The 22,184-nt window shown below is 38.8% G+C and overlaps 1 protein-coding gene across 1 annotated transcript; it reads left to right on the top strand.

The window, feature by feature from the left end:
- Positions 1-1,049: 1,049 nt before the first annotated feature.
- On the top strand, positions 1,050-22,051 carry LOC130912246 (transmembrane prolyl 4-hydroxylase-like). The gene is made up of 9 exons (XM_057830178.1): positions 1,050-1,708; positions 6,261-6,342; positions 14,432-14,628; positions 14,735-14,825; positions 15,997-16,153; positions 16,232-16,417; positions 16,489-16,579; positions 19,687-19,810; positions 20,076-22,051. The coding sequence occupies exons 1-9, from the start codon at positions 1,343-1,345 to the stop codon at positions 20,288-20,290; spliced, it is 1,509 nt and encodes a 502-aa protein (XP_057686161.1). The 5' UTR covers positions 1,050-1,342; the 3' UTR covers positions 20,291-22,051.
- The last annotated feature ends 133 nt before the right edge of the window (positions 22,052-22,184 follow it).

The following is a 22,184-nucleotide window of genomic DNA, read 5'->3' as shown; positions in this document are numbered from 1 at the left end:
GCGATGATTGGTGCTCAAACTTGCTTGGAAAATAGATGCACGAATATGTCGAAGAGAATTTATCCTTGAATTTGTGAGTTTTGATACTTGATTACAAGCTTAAAAAAATAAAAGTTCTTCCTTAACTTCTTTCTTTCCCTCTTTTAGAAGCCATTTACTGTAAGTACTGACAATCATTTGGGGTGATAAGTTTGAAGTATGCAGTGCAACAAGATCTGATTAATAAACAAAATATGGACGTATGGGTTGCATTGCATGTATGGGTTTCACAGTACACTGTGAAGAAATCGTGGGCCGAAAGTATGGGCCCCTTGGCATTATTTTGCTTAGGGCCCCCAAATGCCCTGGGCCGGCCCTGTACTAACCTGTATCATCGATTTTGCAAACCGCTGGAGCTCTGTGACGTACTGTATTAATTGTTTGGCGTGAAGGGGAAACCTCTCCTTTAGCGCCTCAACGTGGTTTGATTAGGTAGCTGCATGTTTTCATTGGTGTTGTTACGTGTGTCTTGTCCCGTTAGATGTCGCCAAAGTTTCTTGCATGAATTGATTGGTACGGATTTGATGATAGATGCTATTCTTGACATAACCCATCCATTTGTCCAGTACCGCAATCCAAGTTCACATACTGATCATCACTTTTAAGGCCATTATTAACCTGTCTTAGACTACCACATAACTCTGACCTACTTCATCCTGCCATAACCCCCCCCCCCACACACACACACACACACACACACACTTCACTGTTTGCCGTTCTTCTGTCCACCATAGGGGACAGAGAATGCCACCCCCCATCTTTGAAACAAACAAAAACAATATCAAATTCATCTCCTGGATTTTGATTCAAAGATGAAACGAGGAGCACAAACAACTTGAAAAACAAAATGAAGTCAGTGGCCAAATCTGTATTATATATCATATTGTATTGATATAGACAATTTACTAAAAAAATGAAAGGATTTTGATTATTTTAATGTGTGCTACACGAACTAACTAGTATTCTCCGATAGAGGGCGCCCTCTGGTTTTATTTACACCGGAAGTCATACATTTCAAATGAGTATCAGTAGTGAGCAGTCTAATGATGGCTCTCAGTCGCGGATTACGTATTTTAGATAATGATAAAATATTTATTAACGCAAGAAAATGAACGTATTCCTACCTGCATTTTTTCCGCAATCAACAACCTCATTTATTTGGGGAAAATAACAGTGGTCGAAGGCGTCATTTTCTTCATCGAAACAGAGCTAGCTAAACATCCGGTCTCAGATCATCAGACAAATTTAAGCAACACAAACATTGATCCCATAAAGCCAAATAAGTCACTTGATAGAAGGAGACATGGAAGACATCCAGGAGAATCTACAGCATGAGGAGGATTCGTCTGTCGGCGACTTTGCATCCTCGTCTTCCAGCAATCACCCTCCTTTACGCTCCACGCGACTTCCTGTCCAAAGGAGCAGCGTCTGTTCTCGGGCTTATTTCGTCGTGGTGATGGTCTTCTTTCACGTCTACATTCTGAATGTTATCGCCCTATTGCTATACGTCCACTACAATAACGGCCCCGGGAATATCGTCAGTAGTGATGGGACTTCCTCTGCCGGCGAGGGGGAAAGTCCTTCCCTTGAGTCCATGCCTCCCCCAAGAGAACCCCATGAAGAGGAGGAAAGTCATGTCATCAGGCTTCCTCGGATTGAGGGGATCAGGGTAAGTGGACGCTGCTGCAAAATGCCATTGTTTTTATTTTCACTTTTAACTGCCACCCATGCCACCTAATATATACATATATATTACTAGTCCTTCTGAAAAACAAGCATATTGTGACTTAGTTCATTATTTTCTGCATTGTACTGATAAACATTAGACTTTCATATATATTAGATTCATTACAACTGAAGTAGTTCAAGCCTTTTATTGTTTTAATATTGATGATTTTGGCAAAAAAGTCAAGAAAAAACAAAAATCCATATCTCAAAAAATTAGCATATCCTGAAAAAGTACTCTAAAGAAGCTACTAACCTAATCATCTGAATCAAGGAATTAACTCAAAACCCCCTGCGAAAGATTCCATAGGCTTTTAAAAACTCCCAGCCTGGTTCATTACTCAAAACCGCACTCATGGGCAAGACTGCCGACCTGACTAGGGTTGCCACCTGTCCCTTAAAATAAGGAACAATCAGAAATAGGGAATGGGACGTACTACGTCATTGTTTGGATACGCCTCCATGCTGATAATATACTTTACTTCCGGTCCGGCCGACTCAACGGGGATTGTAACGTGTGGTAGTGCTAAATGAATTCCTTCGGTGTATTCGAAAGAAAATATGGGTGTGTATTGTAATTGTTGTGTTACTGGGTGCAACAGCGTCTCCCACCAACGACAAAAAAGGGCAAGGAAAACTGGTCTCACTTTTCACCGTTTTCCTGCATGGAGGACCAATGAATGGGACCAAATATCAGAGATCACGATGGCACGACGGATGGCTTGGGTCGCGGCGGTTCGTCGGAAAAGCATTTCTTTTGATCATATTTCTGCTGGAATGAGTGTGTGTTCCCGTCATTTCTACTCTGGTAAATTGAACGATTTATCCACTGTTTTGGTTTCAATACACTTTTTTTTTGTTTGTTTGTTTACCGCTGTGTAAATCTGCCTCGGTAGCAATGCTCACCTACATTTGTTGTGTGCCTTGCATATGAAATACAACACATCCCGATTGGTCACCATCTCTCTTCTTGGGTTGTTCTGAGGTCAAGCGCACCACATCGGAGCCTTATGAGAGGTTGGAAAGGCGAAGAGTGCACGCTGAAACTTTGTTTGCTGTGCTCTTACAAACATAAGCCCAAGTGTTGTTGTGAAAAGTCAATAAAATGTGAATACCAAAACATGACTTTAACAAGTTCTTGACAAACTGTTACTGCTTGTTGTTTACTTCAGCTCTTCATAATAAACAGGTGTAATGGTTACAAAGTCAGGTGATTTTGTTATTCTATTTGGAATATGCATTGACAATGTTTGGACAGTGTTGTACACAAGAACTGGGACTGGTGAATTGCAATAGATTTATTTCTAGTAATGCAACTTCTCCAATACAATATTTGAACTGATAGTTTAAAATCTTTAAATTAGTGCAAACAAGACCCACCCTCTGACGGGGGCAGCAAATATTATATAGTATTATAATACATTATAAATAATAAACTATATAAATACAAGATTATAATAAAAGTGTCTTTGTCAAAGCAGTTAAAAAAATTTTCACTGGCCTTTGGTAAATTGCCAGACAGAATCAATATGTACTTTAAAGTTCTTGCATTTCCATTTTAAGTATTACAAGTTCCCCAAGACAATATTTGAACTGACAGTTTAAAATTCTTACATTAGTGCAAAATGGCCCACACTCTGACTGGGGGCAGCAAATATAATATACAATACAATAAATTATAAAAAGCAATATACTATATAAATACAAGATTACAATAAAACGTGTCTTTTTCAAAGCGGTTTAAAAAAAGAAAACATTCGGTGGCCTTAGGTCAGTAAAGGTGAATAAATATGTACATTACAGTTCTTGCATTTCTATTTTAGATATTTCAACTCCAACACAATATTTGAATTGACAGTTTTAAGTCAGTGATGACCCATGGCCTTAAAGGAGTCTCGTCGAGGCGCTGAGAGTGCAAAACCTGTTAGGGCAGAGAGAAAAAAATAACACAATCCAGTCTTTAGTTCATTGTTTTGAAATCAATATGAAAGTAAATAAAAGCACTCGAGTAAACATGCATTTAGTCATTTAGCTGTCGTTTAAACATGGATACAGTCAAGTGATAAGTGATAAGATGATAAATGCTGGATCAACAGTTGATAATGTAAAAAGCAATAGATTAACAACAAGAGTGTAGGTTTGGTCTTAACATTGGTAGGGATGATATAACAGCATAACATGCATGTACACTTTTTGCTGGGGATAGGACATTAATAAATCCATTAATAAGACCAAACAGATTATTGAAGGGGGGTCAGGGCTACATTTCTCATGAATATGAGCCTCATTAATAAGCTAATTTTAATTCCAATATTTAAACACAAATTACATTAACATGCACGATAAATACAGACTTGTTACTATTACAGCGTGTTGTGCTTTAGGTTTTACTTTCGTGCACCAGGGAACAATGAGTAAAACGATGGCGATATGTTAACAACATTTAGTGCACTGTGGTACAGAAATGTAAACAAGGCAAGACAGACATTGTGAGAACCGCACAGCATGTAGCCTACCTGTGAGCAGAGGAGCGTGTTGTCGTCTGTTGCTTTGAAAATCTGTAGGTCCTAAACCCATCCATTAGTGAACTGGACATGAGCCTGAAGGGATTTGCAATTTTTCAACTGAACCAATGTGTAGGCACTCATACCGCAGACAAGGTATGCGATGATGTCGTTTGTTGTCAACGAGGGCAAGTCGTCCAAAATGTTGCTCCATGCCTTCTTTTGGCAGCAAGTATGGGTCTACGTCGTTAATAAAAGTTATTTTTTTTAAAGTACCGGTTTTGAGCCTCTACTGACAGCGTTTCCCTGTAAATGCCACGACGACTTTGCTTTTTTAACATGATTCCTGCATAAAAACTATCCCAAGGCAAAGTAAACAGCAAGACTGGTTACAATCCGCGTTGAGTTTGCCGGACCGGAAGTAAAGTATATTATCAGCATGGAGGCGTATCCACACAATGACGTAGTACGTCCCATTCCCTATAGGGAATTAAATGTTGCGTTCTGTATTGAACTAATACGGAATATAAATGAATAGATACATTTCTATGCATTTTAAGAGTTTTGGGGATGTCCCTCTTTTTCTCTGCCTGTTCAGCTTTGGGCGCGAGGGGGGCGTCCCGTATTTCTGATTTCTGAAAGGTGGCAACCCTAGACCTGACTGCTGTCCAGAAGGCCATCATTGACACCCTCAAGCAAGAGGCTAAAACACAAAAAGAAATTTCTGAGCAAATAGGCTGTTCCCAGAGTGCTGTATCAAGGCACCTCAGTGGGAAGTCTGTGGGAAGGAAAAAGTGTGGCAGGAAACGCTGCACAACCAAAAGAGGTGACCGCACCTTGGGAATGATTGTGGAGAAGGGCCGATTCCTGACCTTGGGGGACCTACAAAAACAGTGGACTGAGTCTGGAGTAGAAACATCCAGAGCCACTGCCGTGCACAGGCATGTGTGTAACAGCGGAAGCGCCTGACCTGGATGACAGAGAAGCAGCACTGGACTGTTGCTCAGTGGTCCAAAGTACTTTTTTCAGATGAAAGCAAATTTTGCATGTAATTCGGAAATCAAGGTGCCAGAGTTCGGAGAAAGAGTGGGGAGAAAGAAATGCCAAAATGCCTGAAGTCCAGTGTCAAGTACCCACAGTCAGTAATGGTCTGGGGTGCCATGCCAGCTGCTGGTGTTTGTCTACTGTGTTTTATCAGGGGCAGGGTTAATGCAACTAGTTATCAGGAAATTTTGGAGCACTTCATGCTTCCATCTGCTGAAAAGCTTTATGGAGATAAAGATTTCATTTTTCAGCACGACCTGGCACCTACACACAGTGCCAAAACCACTGGTAAATAGTTTACTGACCATGGCATTACTGTGCTCAATTGGCCTGCCAACTCTCCTGACCTGAGCCCCATAGAGAATATGTGGGATATTGTGAAGAGGAAGTTGAGAGCCACCAGACCCAACACTGTGGATGAGCTTAAGGCCGCTATCGAAGCATCCTGGGCCTCCATAACACCTCAGGAGTGTCACAGGCTGACTGCCTCCAGCCCACGCCGCATTGGAGCAGTCATGTCCGCAAAAGGATTCCTGACCAAGTATTGAGTGCATAGCTGATATAATTAATTAAAGGTTGACTTTTTTTGTATTAAAAAAAAACACTTTTTTTGTATTAGTCGGATGAAATATGCTAATTTTTTTTAGATAGGGATTTGTTTTTTTCTTGACTTTTTTGCCAAAATCATGAATATTAAAACAATAAAAGACTTGAACTACTTCAGTTGTGTGTAATGAATATAAAATATATGAAAGTCTAATGTTTATCAGTACATTACAGAAAATAATGAACTTCATCACAATATGCTAATTTGTTGAGAAGGTCTAGTATATACACCAAACTGTACTGGAACCCCAGCTAGATCAAGATACTTTTGTAATGTGACAGCCCAAGCAACTTTTGTGTACTCATGTCATTTATACTCATGTCATTTATAATGTGACTTAGGTGGGACATATTCAGTCGGTGTCCCTCATGTCTGATAGAAGACACAAGATGAAGACACTCAGCCTGAAACCTCTCTTATTCGGTAAGTGATCTGTCTTCGTATAATTTGCCTGCGCTTATATTTGTCTCAAACTCATACAAATGTAGATCCGCAATGAACACTATGAATTAGGCCTGAACGATATTGGAAAAAACTGTTGCTGCGATTTTTTGGGGGTTTGCGATATTAAAAAAAAAAAAAAAATTTTTTTTAAGAAATTTTCACTAGATGACTTGAATAGCTGTTTGGAAAGACTTTGGATGACTCACAATGACCAGTGTACAGTGATCCCTCGTTTTTCGCGGTTAATGGGGACCAGAACCCACCGCGATAAGTGAAAAACCGCGAAGTTGCGCACCCAGCCCCCCCAATTTTTTTTTTTTTGTGTGTGTGCTCAATGTATTTATTCAGATTTAGCATTGGAAAGAGATACATATAAGGCATGTTTTTTTCTCACTTTCTCCCCCAAATTATGATTTTAAAAAATGTATGTACATATATATATATACATATATATTAAATGGTTTTAAGCACTTCAAATGTAATAATTATGATCAGTTTTAAACGTAACTGTCCAACCAAATCATTTTTGAACAAGAATAAAGTACTGTAGTGGAAAAATGCTTGGCTTTATTAAATACTTCTGTTTATCTACCTTAGCTGTGACTCTTGGTGGACATGTAGAAATTACAAACTCCTCATGATCACTTCTGGCATTTAATTTATATGTCTCAAACGTCTCCACACACACACATTCATTCCAAAGCGGCTTCCTTGCAGAAACTGTTTAACAAGTTAAACGATGATTGACAGCTGCTGCTCTGTGATGTCCGCTTCTTTGGCAAGATCAAAGATACCAGCATCGTTAACTTTAATAAGCAAGTGCTGCAGTGACTGTGAGGTTCAAAGAGCTGGGAGAGGGAGGGTGTGAGGCTCTGCGCAAAGCAGAAAATGTATGTATGTATGTGGATTAAAAAAAAAAAAAAACTATCGCACGTCCTTGCGATAGGACTATCACGCACGCACACATCGCGGTGGCGATGTTTAAACGATATATCGTTCAGGCTTACTGTGAATTAAAAAAAAAGTTCATCTTTTTCCTACATGTAATTAAATGTTACAGGCTAAGTAATGTCACCAACCACAAGGTTAGCCCATGATTTGATAGACCAATAAATTTACACATTTACAATTAAGGCTGCCAAATTTAATCAACAACAATTTGACTATGAAATTATTCAACAACTATTTTGATAATCTGTAGGTGCATGACAAAATCTGTAGAGAGATGAAGACAGTGATGACGAAAGGTGAAAGGCTACTCTTAGGGTAGAATCCATTACTCTAAAAGAAACCTAAAACAAAGCGTACAGTTTTCAAATGCACAAAGGAAAAAAGACTTATAATTTTTCAAAACATGTCCCGTAGTTTGATTAAACTAAAATCTAACTGTTTGGCCATAATGAGCCAGTTATTTTTGTAGGTTAATGGTCAATTCAGCCAACATCTTAATCAAGGGGTTGTTTACATGGTGATGCTGCGACACCAAGACGCAAAGATTGTGTTGTGGAATGGCCTCTCTTTTACACGGTGACAGCGAAAACAGAAGGCGAAGATGCAAACTTTTGATTCCGGCCTCCAAAGCGGAAGGAATCGATTGCGGGGATTGCTCCAAAACCATATGAATGGAACGCCTTCGCTCCGATGACGTCAGCACTCGCACATGTAACTTTGGGCATGCGCAGTCGCTGCTAGTAATAATAGTAGTATTTTACGTTCTCGTTTTTGTGTCTTTTGAAGCAAAAGAAAAAAACCGCGTGGACACCATTCCTTCAAGTGGGCAGGTATGTTGTCTTCCGCCTGAGGAGGTTGTTGTCAAGGAAATGCATCACTAGCTGTCACCTTGTAAAACTTGATTGTCCCATAGGGCTTGGCATGAATACTACATCGTTTTCATGCAGAATTGCGACATCGTTCGAATGGAGAAGGAACCAAGATGGAACCATATAAATACAAACATGAAATGTGTGGTATTCTCAGAGCCAAAGGCCGTCACCATGTAAATGGCCCCTAAGTCTTCTGCTATTGTTATGGAATTGAAATGCATATTTTGTACTCATGTTTAAGTCTGGTTGGTGACCCAAAACGTTTTACCCAAGTCATGCAGCTCAAAGGAAATGTCACTCGTTACTAAAAAAATCTATGTGAGCTTTTGATGTCAAAGAAAATAATGTAAAATTTTCTCAGAAACGTTCTCTCGTTATTTTAGCATTTAACAAAACTAAATAAAACTAAATTTGGTCTGATTTGACTTCAGACAGTGAAAAATGAAATGTTTTTGCACAGTGCATATAAATGTCCATTTTCAACTGTCAGTACATTAAATTCACATACCCACCCAAATCACCCATACATAAGTTTTCCAATTGTATTTTTAAAATTATTTTATGAGTACTGGTGATGCATGATAATACATTTTTCAACCGATAATTTCCTCCTCGTTCCAGCCAATAACTGATAATGTCAAGCCAATAATTCTAATAAAAGATATACCGAAATTTCCCGAATATAACGCACACTTTTTTTCCCCAAAATCGACTTGTAAAATCATGGTGCGCATTATGAACGGGTACATGGATGGAGACAGAAATATATTTACAAATATAAATATATATATATATATATATAAACTGATTTTTTTTTTTTTTATTGACACGGCCACGTATGCGGCGATCCGTTGCCAACCATTACGGTAAGTGACGTCATCATTTTTTTTTCGGTAATACTTCACTCTGATCGGCCGAATGATTTCGTCTGTGTTAAATTCTGCCTTTTTCACTCTTCATAAAGCACAGAATTTTGTTTCTTGAACTCATTTGAGTCAACGTTTATTGCAGCTCCGCAACTCGGACCATAACAAACGTAACAAAAGACTTCCTGTGCGTGTCCGTCAACTATATCTGTCCCTCGGGAAACTCAAACCCAAATAACAATAGTTCCTATTGTTACTGTCGTGTCGACAGCGATGAGCGCTCTCGGATTTCCGACTTCCGTTCTCACTTTCATTTTACCGTATCAATCCATGGAAGAAACATTTATTCATCATGATGAAACAAGCAATTTATACAGCAGCCTTTAAAAGAAAAGTCACATCTGTTTTGTTTTCTCCTAGATTCTGGTAAGTTGGAGAAGTTGTCAAATCATATTATTACCGTAAATATTGTCAGTTTATGGTAATGTTTTGAACTACCAATTTGCTATGCTTGTGGTGTGTTTCACCATTCAGTAAAATGACATTTCTATATCTGTACACGAGCTCTGTTTTCTTGTATTCTTCTATTGGTGCTAAAATTAAGGTACAATAATTTTCCCTCGATTTTACAAGTAAATTTGGGGTGCGCATTATACACGGGTGCGCCTTATATTCGGGAAATTACGGTATGTAAAATTTAAAGTATACATAAGAGCAAATAATACTGTGCAAAAATAGAATTTATTGCTTTTTTTTTCACCATCAAACAAGTAGTAAATTCCAACATCTAAATAATGACAGATTGCCTGACATTGTGTAATGGTAAACTTTTGGCAACAAATACTTACAGAGTAAATACCTAAGTTGCACAAAAATATCTTTAAAAGTAAGCCATTCCTAAAATATATAACATTACTACACTGCAAAAACACACCTCCTTAAAACTCTATTCTATTGTATTCTAATCTATTGGAAATAAGTGAAATTATCTGCCAGCGCTTCAAGTATATTTCACTCACTTAGATTTCTTGAAATAAGAAAAATAGCTAGCTGAAAATAACATTAAAAGCTTTATTTTAAGCTATAAATTATTATATTTAATCCTAAAAAAACGTGTTTGTCAGAAATGTTCTTTATTCAAGAATAGGTATGGTTCAAAACATTATTTGAAAGCAAATTTTTCTTGATTTAGGTGAAAAATTACCAATTTTTTAGTGAGTGGAATCTGGCGCATTCATCTGTTAACTACGTAGTCTTCAACACTCAAAGCAAGATGGAGAAAATTATTTGACTAGATTTAAGAAAAATGATCTGATTATGACGTTATAAATATACAATGTACTGAATGCATTACTTGACTGACTGACTTCTTGTGAGTGTAGTTTGGTACATGTTAAAATTATCATCTAGCCACTGTGCCGTCATTATAAGCATGCATACTTGATATCACTTGTCCAAATGTCCGTGTTGAAACTGATGTGATCGGCGTGTTTTTCACGAAGAATGGTGGTCATATAAACTGCATTATTTTTTCATCCGGGGCTTTGGCTCATGGGTCACTTCGGTAAAAAACGTCCGTCCGACCGAGCCTGGCATCTCCTCCCCGTCTGTGCTCTTCAATCTGTATGGCCACAAAGTGAGCACCCGCGCCAGGCCTCAGTCTGGCCGTGGTGCTTCACTCATTTGCTCCCAAAAATGTATAAATATGTTCTATTTTTAATTGCTTCAGTGTCCCAAAAACTTATTTATACGTCTTTTGGGTTTTTTGGCGAGAGGCATCTATAGGTTCCGATCTATCTAAGATATAATACACAAAGCTCAAAACCCATTTTAAAGCAATAAAACTGGCCACTGGAGGTCAGTAGCGCATTTGATAAGAACTCATCTCGGGCCAAGAAAGGAATTGAAGAAAAATAGTCAGGAAACAGAAGTTGGAGGGATCTTGTGAAGATGCCCGAGAATTTGAGAAAAATGTGGAGAACGATCGGGGGAAAAAAAGGTAAACGATACTGGAGGAGTGTTTTGAAAAGAAAACGAAACCATCGTCAAAGAAGGATTCAAAAAAATCTATCTTGATGAGACAGACGGTGATGTCCACAACAGCGTCAGGTTCCACACGCGTTCTGCGGAGCTCACATTGCGTTACTCCTTAGCCCGAGATTGAAACCAACGATGAAGATGATGAAAAAAGTGAGACCAATCTTGATCTGGATTCATCAGATTAGCCACGGGAGCAGCCGAGCACCTTCTCCGTTGTTATGTGCGCAAATAGTTCAACAGTTCAATAGTTAAGTTATGTGTAAATAAATTGTTACTTTGCGATCAAAAGCTCCATTTGTCTTGTTGTTTATCTTGTAAAAGGAAAACATTATTCAGATGTTTGGGATTTAACTAAAGCAAAAAATAGCTAGTCAAATAGTCAAAGTTATGTTTGAAATGTATGCTTTCACAAAAAGCTCAATTTCTCCGTTTTTTCATCAGAAATTGGAAAATTGCTCAAACTAAGCTATTTTCTAATGCTGATTTCTAAAGAATGGAAAAAGATATGAACTAACTTTTTTTTCTGCTGAAAGAAGAGTCTAATCTTTCTTTTGGTGGGTTCCATGTTTATATAGCAATAGAACAGAATTTTCTGTGGGCCTTGCAAAATCAGTCAAAATCCAATAAAACGGCCGAGAGCGAAGGGCCTTGCCCCGGTGAAAATGGCTGGGAGTGAATGAGTTAATGAGTTGAACCAGAGATGAGTGGCGGCGGCGCTGCCGTCAAAAGCGTCTCCGATTGTCACAAGCCTCGTAACTTAGTTTAGTTTATGTTTGTTTACATTAGCTTCAGCCCACGGGCTAGCAGCAGCCTCGTATTCGTTCCAAAAATCTTTGTGATGCACCTTTATGGCTGATCAGTTTTTTGATGTTGAATGAGGACGGTTTCTTATTATTATCGGTAACCAATTATCATGCATCTTTAATGAGTACTTTAGATATATATGTCCATTTATTCACACAAATACATATCTGTTCATTTCACATGGTTTTGCATTATATTTTCAAAGCTGTATGTCTTATCTACTGTACAAGGACTTCTGCTGTTTTTGTTTTTTCTAGCTATGGGTAGCACTAGACAGCGATATAACTGGTATGCAAGCCGATATTCGGGGCACTTCTATATCTTAGGTGATTCATGCTTTCTATTTGATCCTGAATTGTGTTTCGTAATCTCCTGTTCATTAAGAGAATTAAAGAACCTGTAAAATGGAAAAATCGACTTTCTTTTCCTTCAGTACTCCTTCTCCAAATCCCAATCCTGAGAGCTTGCTCAAGGCACCGAAACAGTCACACTGCAAAATGATTGAAAAACAAAAACCTCTCATCTTCATCTGCAGCACATTAGTTGTAAATGTCTTATTTTCTTAACTCCACTCCTCGCCATGCAAATTGTGTTGTTGGTGATGGAGGAGATGCATGTGAGATGGTCAGCAGGATATTGGTCACAGTACCGAATGCCTGGCCAAGGGTAACCATAGCAACCATGATTAGTGCGCAGCTCTCATGTATAGATTCACAGAAACTCCTGGAGGGAGTAATGAACCTGACAGAGGAGAGGTGAAAGGGGGCACTGAATAGAAGAAAGGAGAAGCATTACTTAATACTTAACAAAATCCTGCACTACTCGACCTCTGGCGGATTGTCACTCCCAGGTAGAGTGCTTCCGCGCCGCATCAGCCCCACTTTTCTCTCATCTCGATGCTCCTTGTCAGGAAGACTGTTCATCTCCCAGCCTGAGTTCAGGTTCTTACCCTTAACTGACCAACATTCAGATCCAGTGTCATCCTTGACTCAGCCAGGAAAAGCGAAAACACTGAGGATGAGTGAGCAAAGAACTAAGCCATCTAACTTTGACAAATGTTTGAAAAGGCTGAGTGAATCTCTTTAGTGAATGAAAGGAAAAATGGGAAGATGTATTATAGTGGATGGTGATTAAGATGTACAATTACTCTTACACTTGCAGAGGAAGGGCAAAGAGGATACGGGGTGACACACTTAAACTGATATTACTACTGATATTTTTAAGTGTGTTTGATGGATCTTGGGTAATGATAATGCGACATTTGGATAGTTTTGCCTCTCTGCCCTTTCCATGCACACCGCTTGAATTAGGGAAACCCTAGCCTCCGACATGTGTAATGATCAAGCACATTTTGTGTTGTCCTGCTGTGTGGCCATGAAAAGTAAAAGTGAAAGGTTCCGTCCCGCTTCATTCTCATCAATTGTCTACAATAGTGAGGCGCGACTGGACAATAGGGATGAAATGAGTCCAGTGAAAGACTTTGGAGACAAACAAGGCGGATACTGTACAAGGCTCTGGAAACATTTTATTAATACAAATGACAGATATGTTGAAGTACTCAGTATCTCCACATTTAGATCTTTGTAAGGCGAATAATTGATCTGATTCAATTGAAAGCATTGCTTGTGATGACAGATTTTTTTTTTTTTACTGTAGAGTGTATTTCAAACATTGGTCAGAAGTAGTTTTGAAAGGTTGCATGTAACAACTGAAACATACTGTGATCTGTTTAATGCTTAATTCTATGAGGACTTCTGAGAGCAATTTTGCATTGAAGACATCATTTGCATTGATTTGATGGCTTCCAATTTATTTGGTGGTCTGACACTACAGGGAAGGCCCGCACTGTTTAAAAGGATCCTTTATTTAATCAGGCATGTCAATCACTTTAAAGTTGAAGATGTACAGTCATGTTTTTTGACGGTGACCTTTTTTTTGTGGTTTATTTTCACTAATCCATTCGACTCGAGTTAATATTCCATTTACTCTCCATAGAGACCAACGGTGTTTGTATAATGGTGTTCCTGTGTGATGCCTGTAGTTTGAGACTTTTAATCTTAGAATGAGCATTTCAGATACACTTTGAATGTTCATTACCTCTGCCTAGCCACCGCTTTTGACTACATGTAATGGTTATGCTCTCCCCAGTGGTGGGTAGAGAACATGCTGATAAAGATTTAATTTCCCAAATTGCATAATTGACAAACTCATCTTGTGAATGATTTTTTTGGGGGGAAAAGAAGTTTATGTACGCGTAATACATTTTTTTCAATAACACAATTTCTTGTCGATATACAATCAAATCCTTTACCTGCATCAATTATTGTCCGTGGTTCAGTGTTACAAATAACACATAACAAAATAACAAAAATGTACACAGTATACATATGTGGTCATGACTTTGTGGCTGTTTGATGAACATGATGAAACATACAGTACATGCATCCTCGCCACTAGATTACCATGTGTTAATTACGTTATTTGCAGCCTACATCACTGCTTGCTAAGATTCATTATTCAATATTTGTTGCTCAGAGATCCCTGGCTTCCTGTCAGAGGAGGAGTGCCGAGTGGTCGTGCAGCTGGCTCAACTCAAGGGTCTGATTGAAAGCCAGATGACAGCAGACAGCCAGGGACAAGAAGAGTCAAACCAGCCACTTCTGTCTCTGAGCAACGAGGAGGTCTTCAGTCTTTTGGACCTCAATCAGGATGGGTTACTGCAAAAGCAGGAGGTGACATTGATTAAAGAAAAAATATATTTTGTATTCATAAGAAAAAATGAAAGGAATTCATCTGCAAAATTCTGTCTGATGCAATTTATACTGACTTCGTTTCCAGATTGTCAGCCACTCACATTCTCGAGATGGGACTTGGTTGAGTCCCAAAAATCTGCGTCAGATACTCACTAGCCTGGAAGCCTGCTCCACAGGTTTGTAGCCGTGATACATTTTTAAACATTTTGAGCGATTGTATTTAGTAATGAAAATGTTTATCCTGACTAGAATTATGGCAGAAGTAAATGAGAGAATGTATTTTTTTCATACAGTACAAAGTGAACCTGAGAACCTAAAGATCAAAGGACTGCTTAATTGAGTTCAAATGTAACATTTTAAACAGGGTCCATGCCGCATGGGGGAGAAAAGTGATCACACTTAAAATTGCACCTTAATGGTGGCAAGGTTGGCGGGGACTGGCAGGCGACCCTCAAACAGCACTCCACCACAAACAGGAATGCTTCTGTAAAGGAAATCACAGAATGGGCTCAGCAATACTTCCAGAAACCATTGTCATCGTTGAACACAATCTTCTGTGCCATCAGCCATACTTTTCAGATAAATTAAGGGTGAACTGTACAAATGATGAATGGATACTAGATTGATATTTTTCTGCGCACTATACAACACACAACATCCAAGCGAAATCCTTATTTTTAACATTGCAACTGTCTTTTAAACTCTGCCATTTAACGCTCATTCTGTTCACACCACCTACCTTTACTTCACAGATGGACTTAGTCTGACGTGCTAAACTTTTCATTACACACATTGAACTCTTCTGTGTTTTAATACTTCATCCACTACTGGCTATTATTCAACCATTACGATTTCTGTTTCAGTTAGAATTGAAATATACAGTTTTCCTCATCAACTTGTTCATTTTCTGACATTATGAAACCAACACAAAGCCTTGGCAGTTGATCTACAGTACCTCGCTAGTGAAAGTCTTCAAACATGATGTGGCCATAGTGTTATTAGTCACTTGGAACAGAAAAAAACCGGAAGAATTACAGTCATACAGGGGAACGTCTTTGGAAATTTGCACGAATCAATCATTTTTGCTATCAGAGAACAAGTTGATAAAAAGTGCCAAGCATTTGGTACATTCAAAAATGTCATGCTCAAATTAAGTCTTGTAGAGTGGGTTTGAGGCTTATCCTGAAAATTTTACCCGAAAGTCAATATCCCCAACATTTTTTGTGAGTAGTCTATTTGTTGAGTCTAACTGATAGTTAAATTGAAATGTACTCAATGTTGGGAGGATGTTTTTTTTTATTTCCAGGCGTGTGTTCACACTAATGGACTGTGTGTGTCCCTTGATAGGGATGCTTAACCTGGAGGATTTTCAACATGTTTACGATCCATCCCAAGGACAAGAACAAAGTGGAAAGCTCCGCAATCAGTTCAACCAGAGAAGAAAACATACAGGGCTTTATCAAGGCCCGGGATCACATCACGTGCTACAGAAACTTAAAAACAGGTACACTCATTTTACTGGCCCTCTTACACTCACACAAAATGTACTTCAATTCTGCACACTATTTCTCCATTTTCTCAGAGTAATAACCTTGACACGCCTGCCAACCGCATTGGTTGACATGAGCGAGCCGCTGCAAGTGTTTCGGTATGAGCTTGGAGACTTCAGCGACGCTCATCATGACAGCAGCAATCCTCATGCGGAGACCGCCTGCTCGCACACACGACTGGCAGGAAATGCCTCTTCCCTCGCAGAGATCTCCTGCAGGTGCTTCTTTTGACATTCACTCAAAATGGCACCTATTCACATTAACAATTATATATTTAACTTTCTCGCAGGTATCTTACTGTGTTGATCTACCTCAGTTCTGTTGAAGAGGGCGGTGAGACCACATTTCCTGTGGCCGACAACCGTACCTATGATGAACAGGTGAGCATTTCTCCTAGATGCATTATTCTTAAATGTAGAAGCACTCCAACTTTTTTTTTTTTTTTTTTTTTTTTTTAATTTTCCTTTTTGCATTTGAGCGGTTGCTTGTGCAACATCTCATCCTCCCCTTTTTTCTGGTCATAAATGTGAGTTTACATGCACTTTAGATGCTATGTACCTGTCTCTAGCTCTTGAAATCACTCATCCCTTGACCCTTTCAAGCACACTGACACATGAATACTTCATTTTGAGTGTGTACATGGGTGTGAGGTACTGCCTATCAATTATATACCACACATCATGCTTTTTCACCCTGTTTAAAATAAATATATGCCATTGTTGATTCAGGGGAATGCTTTCGAAGCAAAAACCACAAAGAAAAATTGCCCTGTAATTTTGTTTATTGGCCATAAAACCATCAACAGAAGTTAAAACATGCGGTTATGAACTTCTTTGACTTTTGTCGCCACAAAGACTGAGTTCACACCTCCGACTTCAAGTTTATTTAGTTACAATCTGGTTTTCTATAATAAAGAGTTATTGTCATTTATTAAGAACATATAGAATACTTCAATTAGGATTTTATAATTTATTTTTTCTTACGTTTGCACTGGCTACCGTCATTGAATCAACGGATTAAATCTGCAAAACTAACAAACAATAAATCAGGTAGTCCCCAGATTACAAATGAGTTCCGTTCCTATGCTGGGGACGTAACCTGAATTTCTGTGTATGTCGGATTTAACCCTTTAAATACCCTAAATACCCTCTAAATCTCAAATAACTATCCAAAAACATTTATTTTATGTCATTGTACAGACCTCGCCAAGACATTGTATTTAAGTCCTAAAATGACGATATCAGTCGTCAGTGTAGTCTGCTGACTTTATGCAGCTGCTCATGACATCAACATTTGCAGAATGAAACTTCAATAAAAATGAAATTAAATCAATTTCATCTTCAAAAACGGTAATTCAAATTTGCGTTTATTACGAGCTGCTAATACAGCTATAACGGTCCACTCAAAAGATTAGCATGTATCAGGTAATGTCCGCACATCATCAAAAACAATCACATAAGCTCGCCCCAAGTGTTCGACCACAATTGAAAATGCAACACAAACAGTCCAAAGGGTGTTGTATAAAGGCATGTGCCGGTATGAGATTTTGAGGGTCCGATAATCGTGAGCAAAAATACCGCGGTATCACAGTATTGAAATTATAGCTCCAAAATGTGTTATTTTCAAATGTATGGGTTAAAAAAAAAAAAAGAAAAACTTTTTTTCCTTGAATAGGATTTTTTTTATATTTCAGACCATATTTGCAAATTGGAACTTAATGTTAAAATAAATAAATTAACAACAAATAACAAATATTTAAAATAAAATTAGAATAAATACAACTTATAGACTACACCCACAGCCACAGCTCAATTTGCTCAAGATTAGAGCAAGAACAAAATAATTGCTATTAAAAAAAAAAAGTAAAAACACTTCTAAATAAATTTTAAAATATATATACTGCGTGACTTTTTTTTTTGAGGGGGGAGGAAAGCTCAAGTGAGGTTTCGCCATTTTCAGCCACTGTGTTAACTCTAGTCTACATGATGTCATGCCTTTGTGTTAAAAAGAACGTAAATAATTCATAAGTTGATTTAAAGTTAAGTTAATTAAAATGTAAATACTGGAAAGGTTCAACCCAGAGTTTGTGGGTTTGATTCTCCCCCTGATGAACTCGTCCAAGTATCCTTGAGCTAGATACTGAAACCCATGTAGCTCCTGGTGCTACGTCACCAGTGGGTAGATGAGGAGACAGTGTAAAGCGCTTTGAGGGCGTTAAACGGTGGAAAGGCGCTATACAAGTGTAACACCATTTACCATAACAAAATAATGGGAGTGAGACGTCTCCTCGTCCAGCGAACGTGGATTTGTGCTTAGTGCAAGATCATCTTTCGCAATTAGTGATCTTTGACGCTATCCTTTTTTTCCCCCTTCATTCAAGCTTGTTTCTCTTGTTAAAACCTCGACGAAGTTGCTCTCCCAGCTAAGCCTAGGCTAACATTCGTCTAAGTTTTTAGTTAATTTGTATTTTGAATTTGAACGGAAAATGTGCTAACTTGTTGAACCTACTCACACGTGGAAAAATACAATTGTACAACGTTTTAAATGTATTCATTTTGCAAATTTCACTTACACGCTTTGAAAGCTCAGTAAATTGAAAAGTACGCCTTGTGTTTGGAGTGTTTGTTTTTGGGTTCGCTGGCTGTTTAGCAGAATAGCGTCACTGACACACACAGCAACAAACAGGAAGGGGTGAGCATTGCCGCGGCAAGCCACTTCTGGCTGCATTTTTGGCACATGTCAAATGGCGAATACCATACTACTGTATGACGGAAAATGTTTGTGGTTTTGAAACCGAAACGTTTTCACATCACGGTAAACCGTGAAACCTGTAACCGGCACATGCCTAGTTGTATGCAGGTTTTGCCTCAACAAATGTGTGTGCAAGCTAACAGCTTTCCCCTCTCTCTCACTCGGCTGCGTTACTTCTTCGTGGGAGCAAATGTGCTCTTATTCGTGTGTGCAAATACATTCTTCAAGTGTATATGCACTCTTACTCGGGTGCAAAAGTACTACCTGCTCTGTGCTTCTGCTCCAAAATAAAAGCATGCATCACAAAACAAAAGTCAACATTATTTCCAAAAAAAAAAAAAAAACTGGCGACAAAATGGTGGATGACACGCCGGCGTCGAAATCACGCAAGTTGGGTATGTCATAACCCAGGGACGACCTGTATACATTATTTTGGGACACCCTGTATATTAGGTTGTTTTGGAGGGAGGGTGTGTGTATGTGTAACAATATTGGTATTTGAGTTAATTTCAAAAGCAGACATGTCATGTACAGAAGTAAATTGAATCAAGATACCACTGTAATGGTTCCCTAACATCCCTTGCCCTAAAAAAAGGAAGACAGCTGACCATGACATGAATTCTGTGGATAATTTGCAGATGGTACTGACACATGACGGGGATTCTGATACCTAAAATATCAGTGTAGTGCAACATCTTAGTGCGCACAAAAGTGTTTACAGCTGTGTTTGTTCCAGGCACTGATCCAAGATGGAGTTGATTTAACAGACACCCGGAAGACATGTGGCCAAGGGAACCTCAGAGTTAAACCCACGGTTGGGACGGCACTCCTCTTGTACAACCATCTCTCCGATGGCCAAGGTAAGAAAAGAATGTTTCGGTGGCTGTCAACTTGTTCATTAAGAGGAAATCTGTGTCATCGGATCATATTATTATTTGAACCTATTTATATGATCCCCCTGCTCCCAATTAGTAACCATTAGTTTAAACATATGGCAAGTGGGGAAAAGGAAATAATCGCAGTTACTGCATCATCAGTTGCCTTGTGTCCCATTTGCAAATGTGACAAAACATTAAAAAAAAAAACACACACATCCCAACATCTCATCTTCTTTGTCTTCCACAGGTTGGATGGGTGAACTGGATGAGTATTCGCTGCACGGTGACTGTGTGGTGAAGCGTGGCCTTAAGTGGGTTGCCAACAGCTGGGTAAATGTGGACCCGGACTATCAGCAGCAAGCACATTACCAAAGTCTACTTACTGAAAGGCATGACGCTAAGTCAGACATGGAAGAACGTTCCCTACCGCTTTCACACTTTGACCTCCACCAAGATCTTTAGCTGAGCTCCTCTTACTGACCACCCCTTGACAGATGTTTACCTTAGTGTTGTATACATTTGTATGAAAAACACACAGCTTCACCTTTTGGTCTTGCATAAGCCTATCATATCTCATGACATTTTGATGAGGGAAGATCATCTTTACTTTAATAGAGGTTCAGTGGGCTAGAGGTTGACATGCAATAGATTATTAAAAGCACATGTGTGCTATGATAGGCTGAAGGCTGCACCCTACTACTTAACTCATCACCTACAGGCAGCTCGGAACCCACAGGCAACAATAATTCCACACTCCCCTCTGTTGAGAAATTACTAAACTACAGAAGATCTCCCTCTACTGGCTAACCTCAAACTATAATGCCGCAATTAATTAGCCTTGATAAAATTTAATCGGGCTCTGGAAATACTAGCCCATTCTACAGCGCTCCCAAGTTTCAAGATGAAAGGTTCACAAATGATGAAGTAGGAGTAGTAGAATTTCAAAGTTAGTGTCTACAAGAAGGACAACAACCACAACCTGAGTTAGGTCTTGACAGGCCTTCAGCCTGTGAAAACTAGCACGAGTATGCCCTAGCCTAGAACATTACGGGGAGAAGGCTGTGCGGGAATACCCTTTACTGGTTAACTCCTAATCCACAAGCACCATAAATTCATGTGCTCTGTGCGCATGCCCTCTACTGGCTAACTCCTGCAGCAGGGGCAACAGAGGCACCAATAGGTCCACAATAATCAGCTCTCTTCCAAAAAATGAGCTCTCAGGATTGATACACTGGCCCATTCTACATACCTACCAAGTTTCAGATGATCGGTTCACAAATGATGGAGGATTAGGACTTCAAATTTAGTGTATGCAAGAACAACAACAACAACCTGAGTGGCGACTTGACAGCCATCTGAAAAAAAAAAATAGCGTATATTGCGCACTATAGACTGCCTAACTATAAGCCGCTACATCCTCATTTCATAAACGCTAAGAAAAACATGCAAATATAAGTAGATAAACCGCATCTGGGTATAAACTGCAGGTGGCCACATTGAAATGCTATTTTAAATGTTTGATGACTACAAACACCACTAATACAGCTGTAAAATAAAATTGAAGTTTTTTTCTAATTGAATTACTCTAGTTAATCCATTAATCGTTGAAGCACTAAGTGAATCTATATTATCCATTCAGAATCAGAAAACTTTCGAGACCATACAAATCTATAAACACATATTCTACACATACTTTATAGAACACAATTTACCATATTTAAAATTAATCTTGCATTCTGTTATAAATGTCACATTTTAAATACAAAAGTGAGGATAAGTGGCATGGAAGTTAAATGAATGTATTAAATGAAAGACGTTAAAGTGGTGATCTTTATTAAGTTACTATAATTGCACATTCAGGACTTATTTATATTCAAAAACAAAAACTTCGTGGTTTTTTTTCGTGTTTATTTATGATATCACATATATTTATTAATTGCTGTATTTAAGAGTTATTTATTGCCCTTTTGGGCCAGTTAAGTTATTGGAATGCGTATTTATTGGTGTTGCACTGACTCTTGTCTTTCAATTGTGTTTTATGAAATGAAGGGTGTCTTAAGTTTACTCAACGTTGTCCTTGTTTTATTTTCACGCCAACCTTGTTACATAAAATTTGTCCACTAGATGTCAGCTGTAGCACATTCGCCTGATGACTGGCTCTACGTGTTGAAAGGCCATTAAATACTGTGACCGCTGTAAAAGATTGAGTTTAGCAGGACGCCGGGGAAGAGTATTAACTCGTTGGCTGCCATTGACGGCGGTGGGCGTTCGATACATTTGCCTGGTAGCGAATGATCATTGCCAACTCTCCCAGTCAAAACGGATTCGACGCATAGTGCCGTTAAGGGCACTGAAA

The sequence above is a fragment of the Corythoichthys intestinalis genome, chromosome 2, assembly GCF_030265065.1.
Source record: "Corythoichthys intestinalis isolate RoL2023-P3 chromosome 2, ASM3026506v1, whole genome shotgun sequence".
NCBI lineage: Eukaryota > Metazoa > Chordata > Actinopteri > Syngnathiformes > Syngnathidae > Corythoichthys > Corythoichthys intestinalis.
The sequence above is the reverse complement of the archived record's forward strand: the minus strand, read 5'-3'. Positions and strand labels throughout refer to the sequence as shown.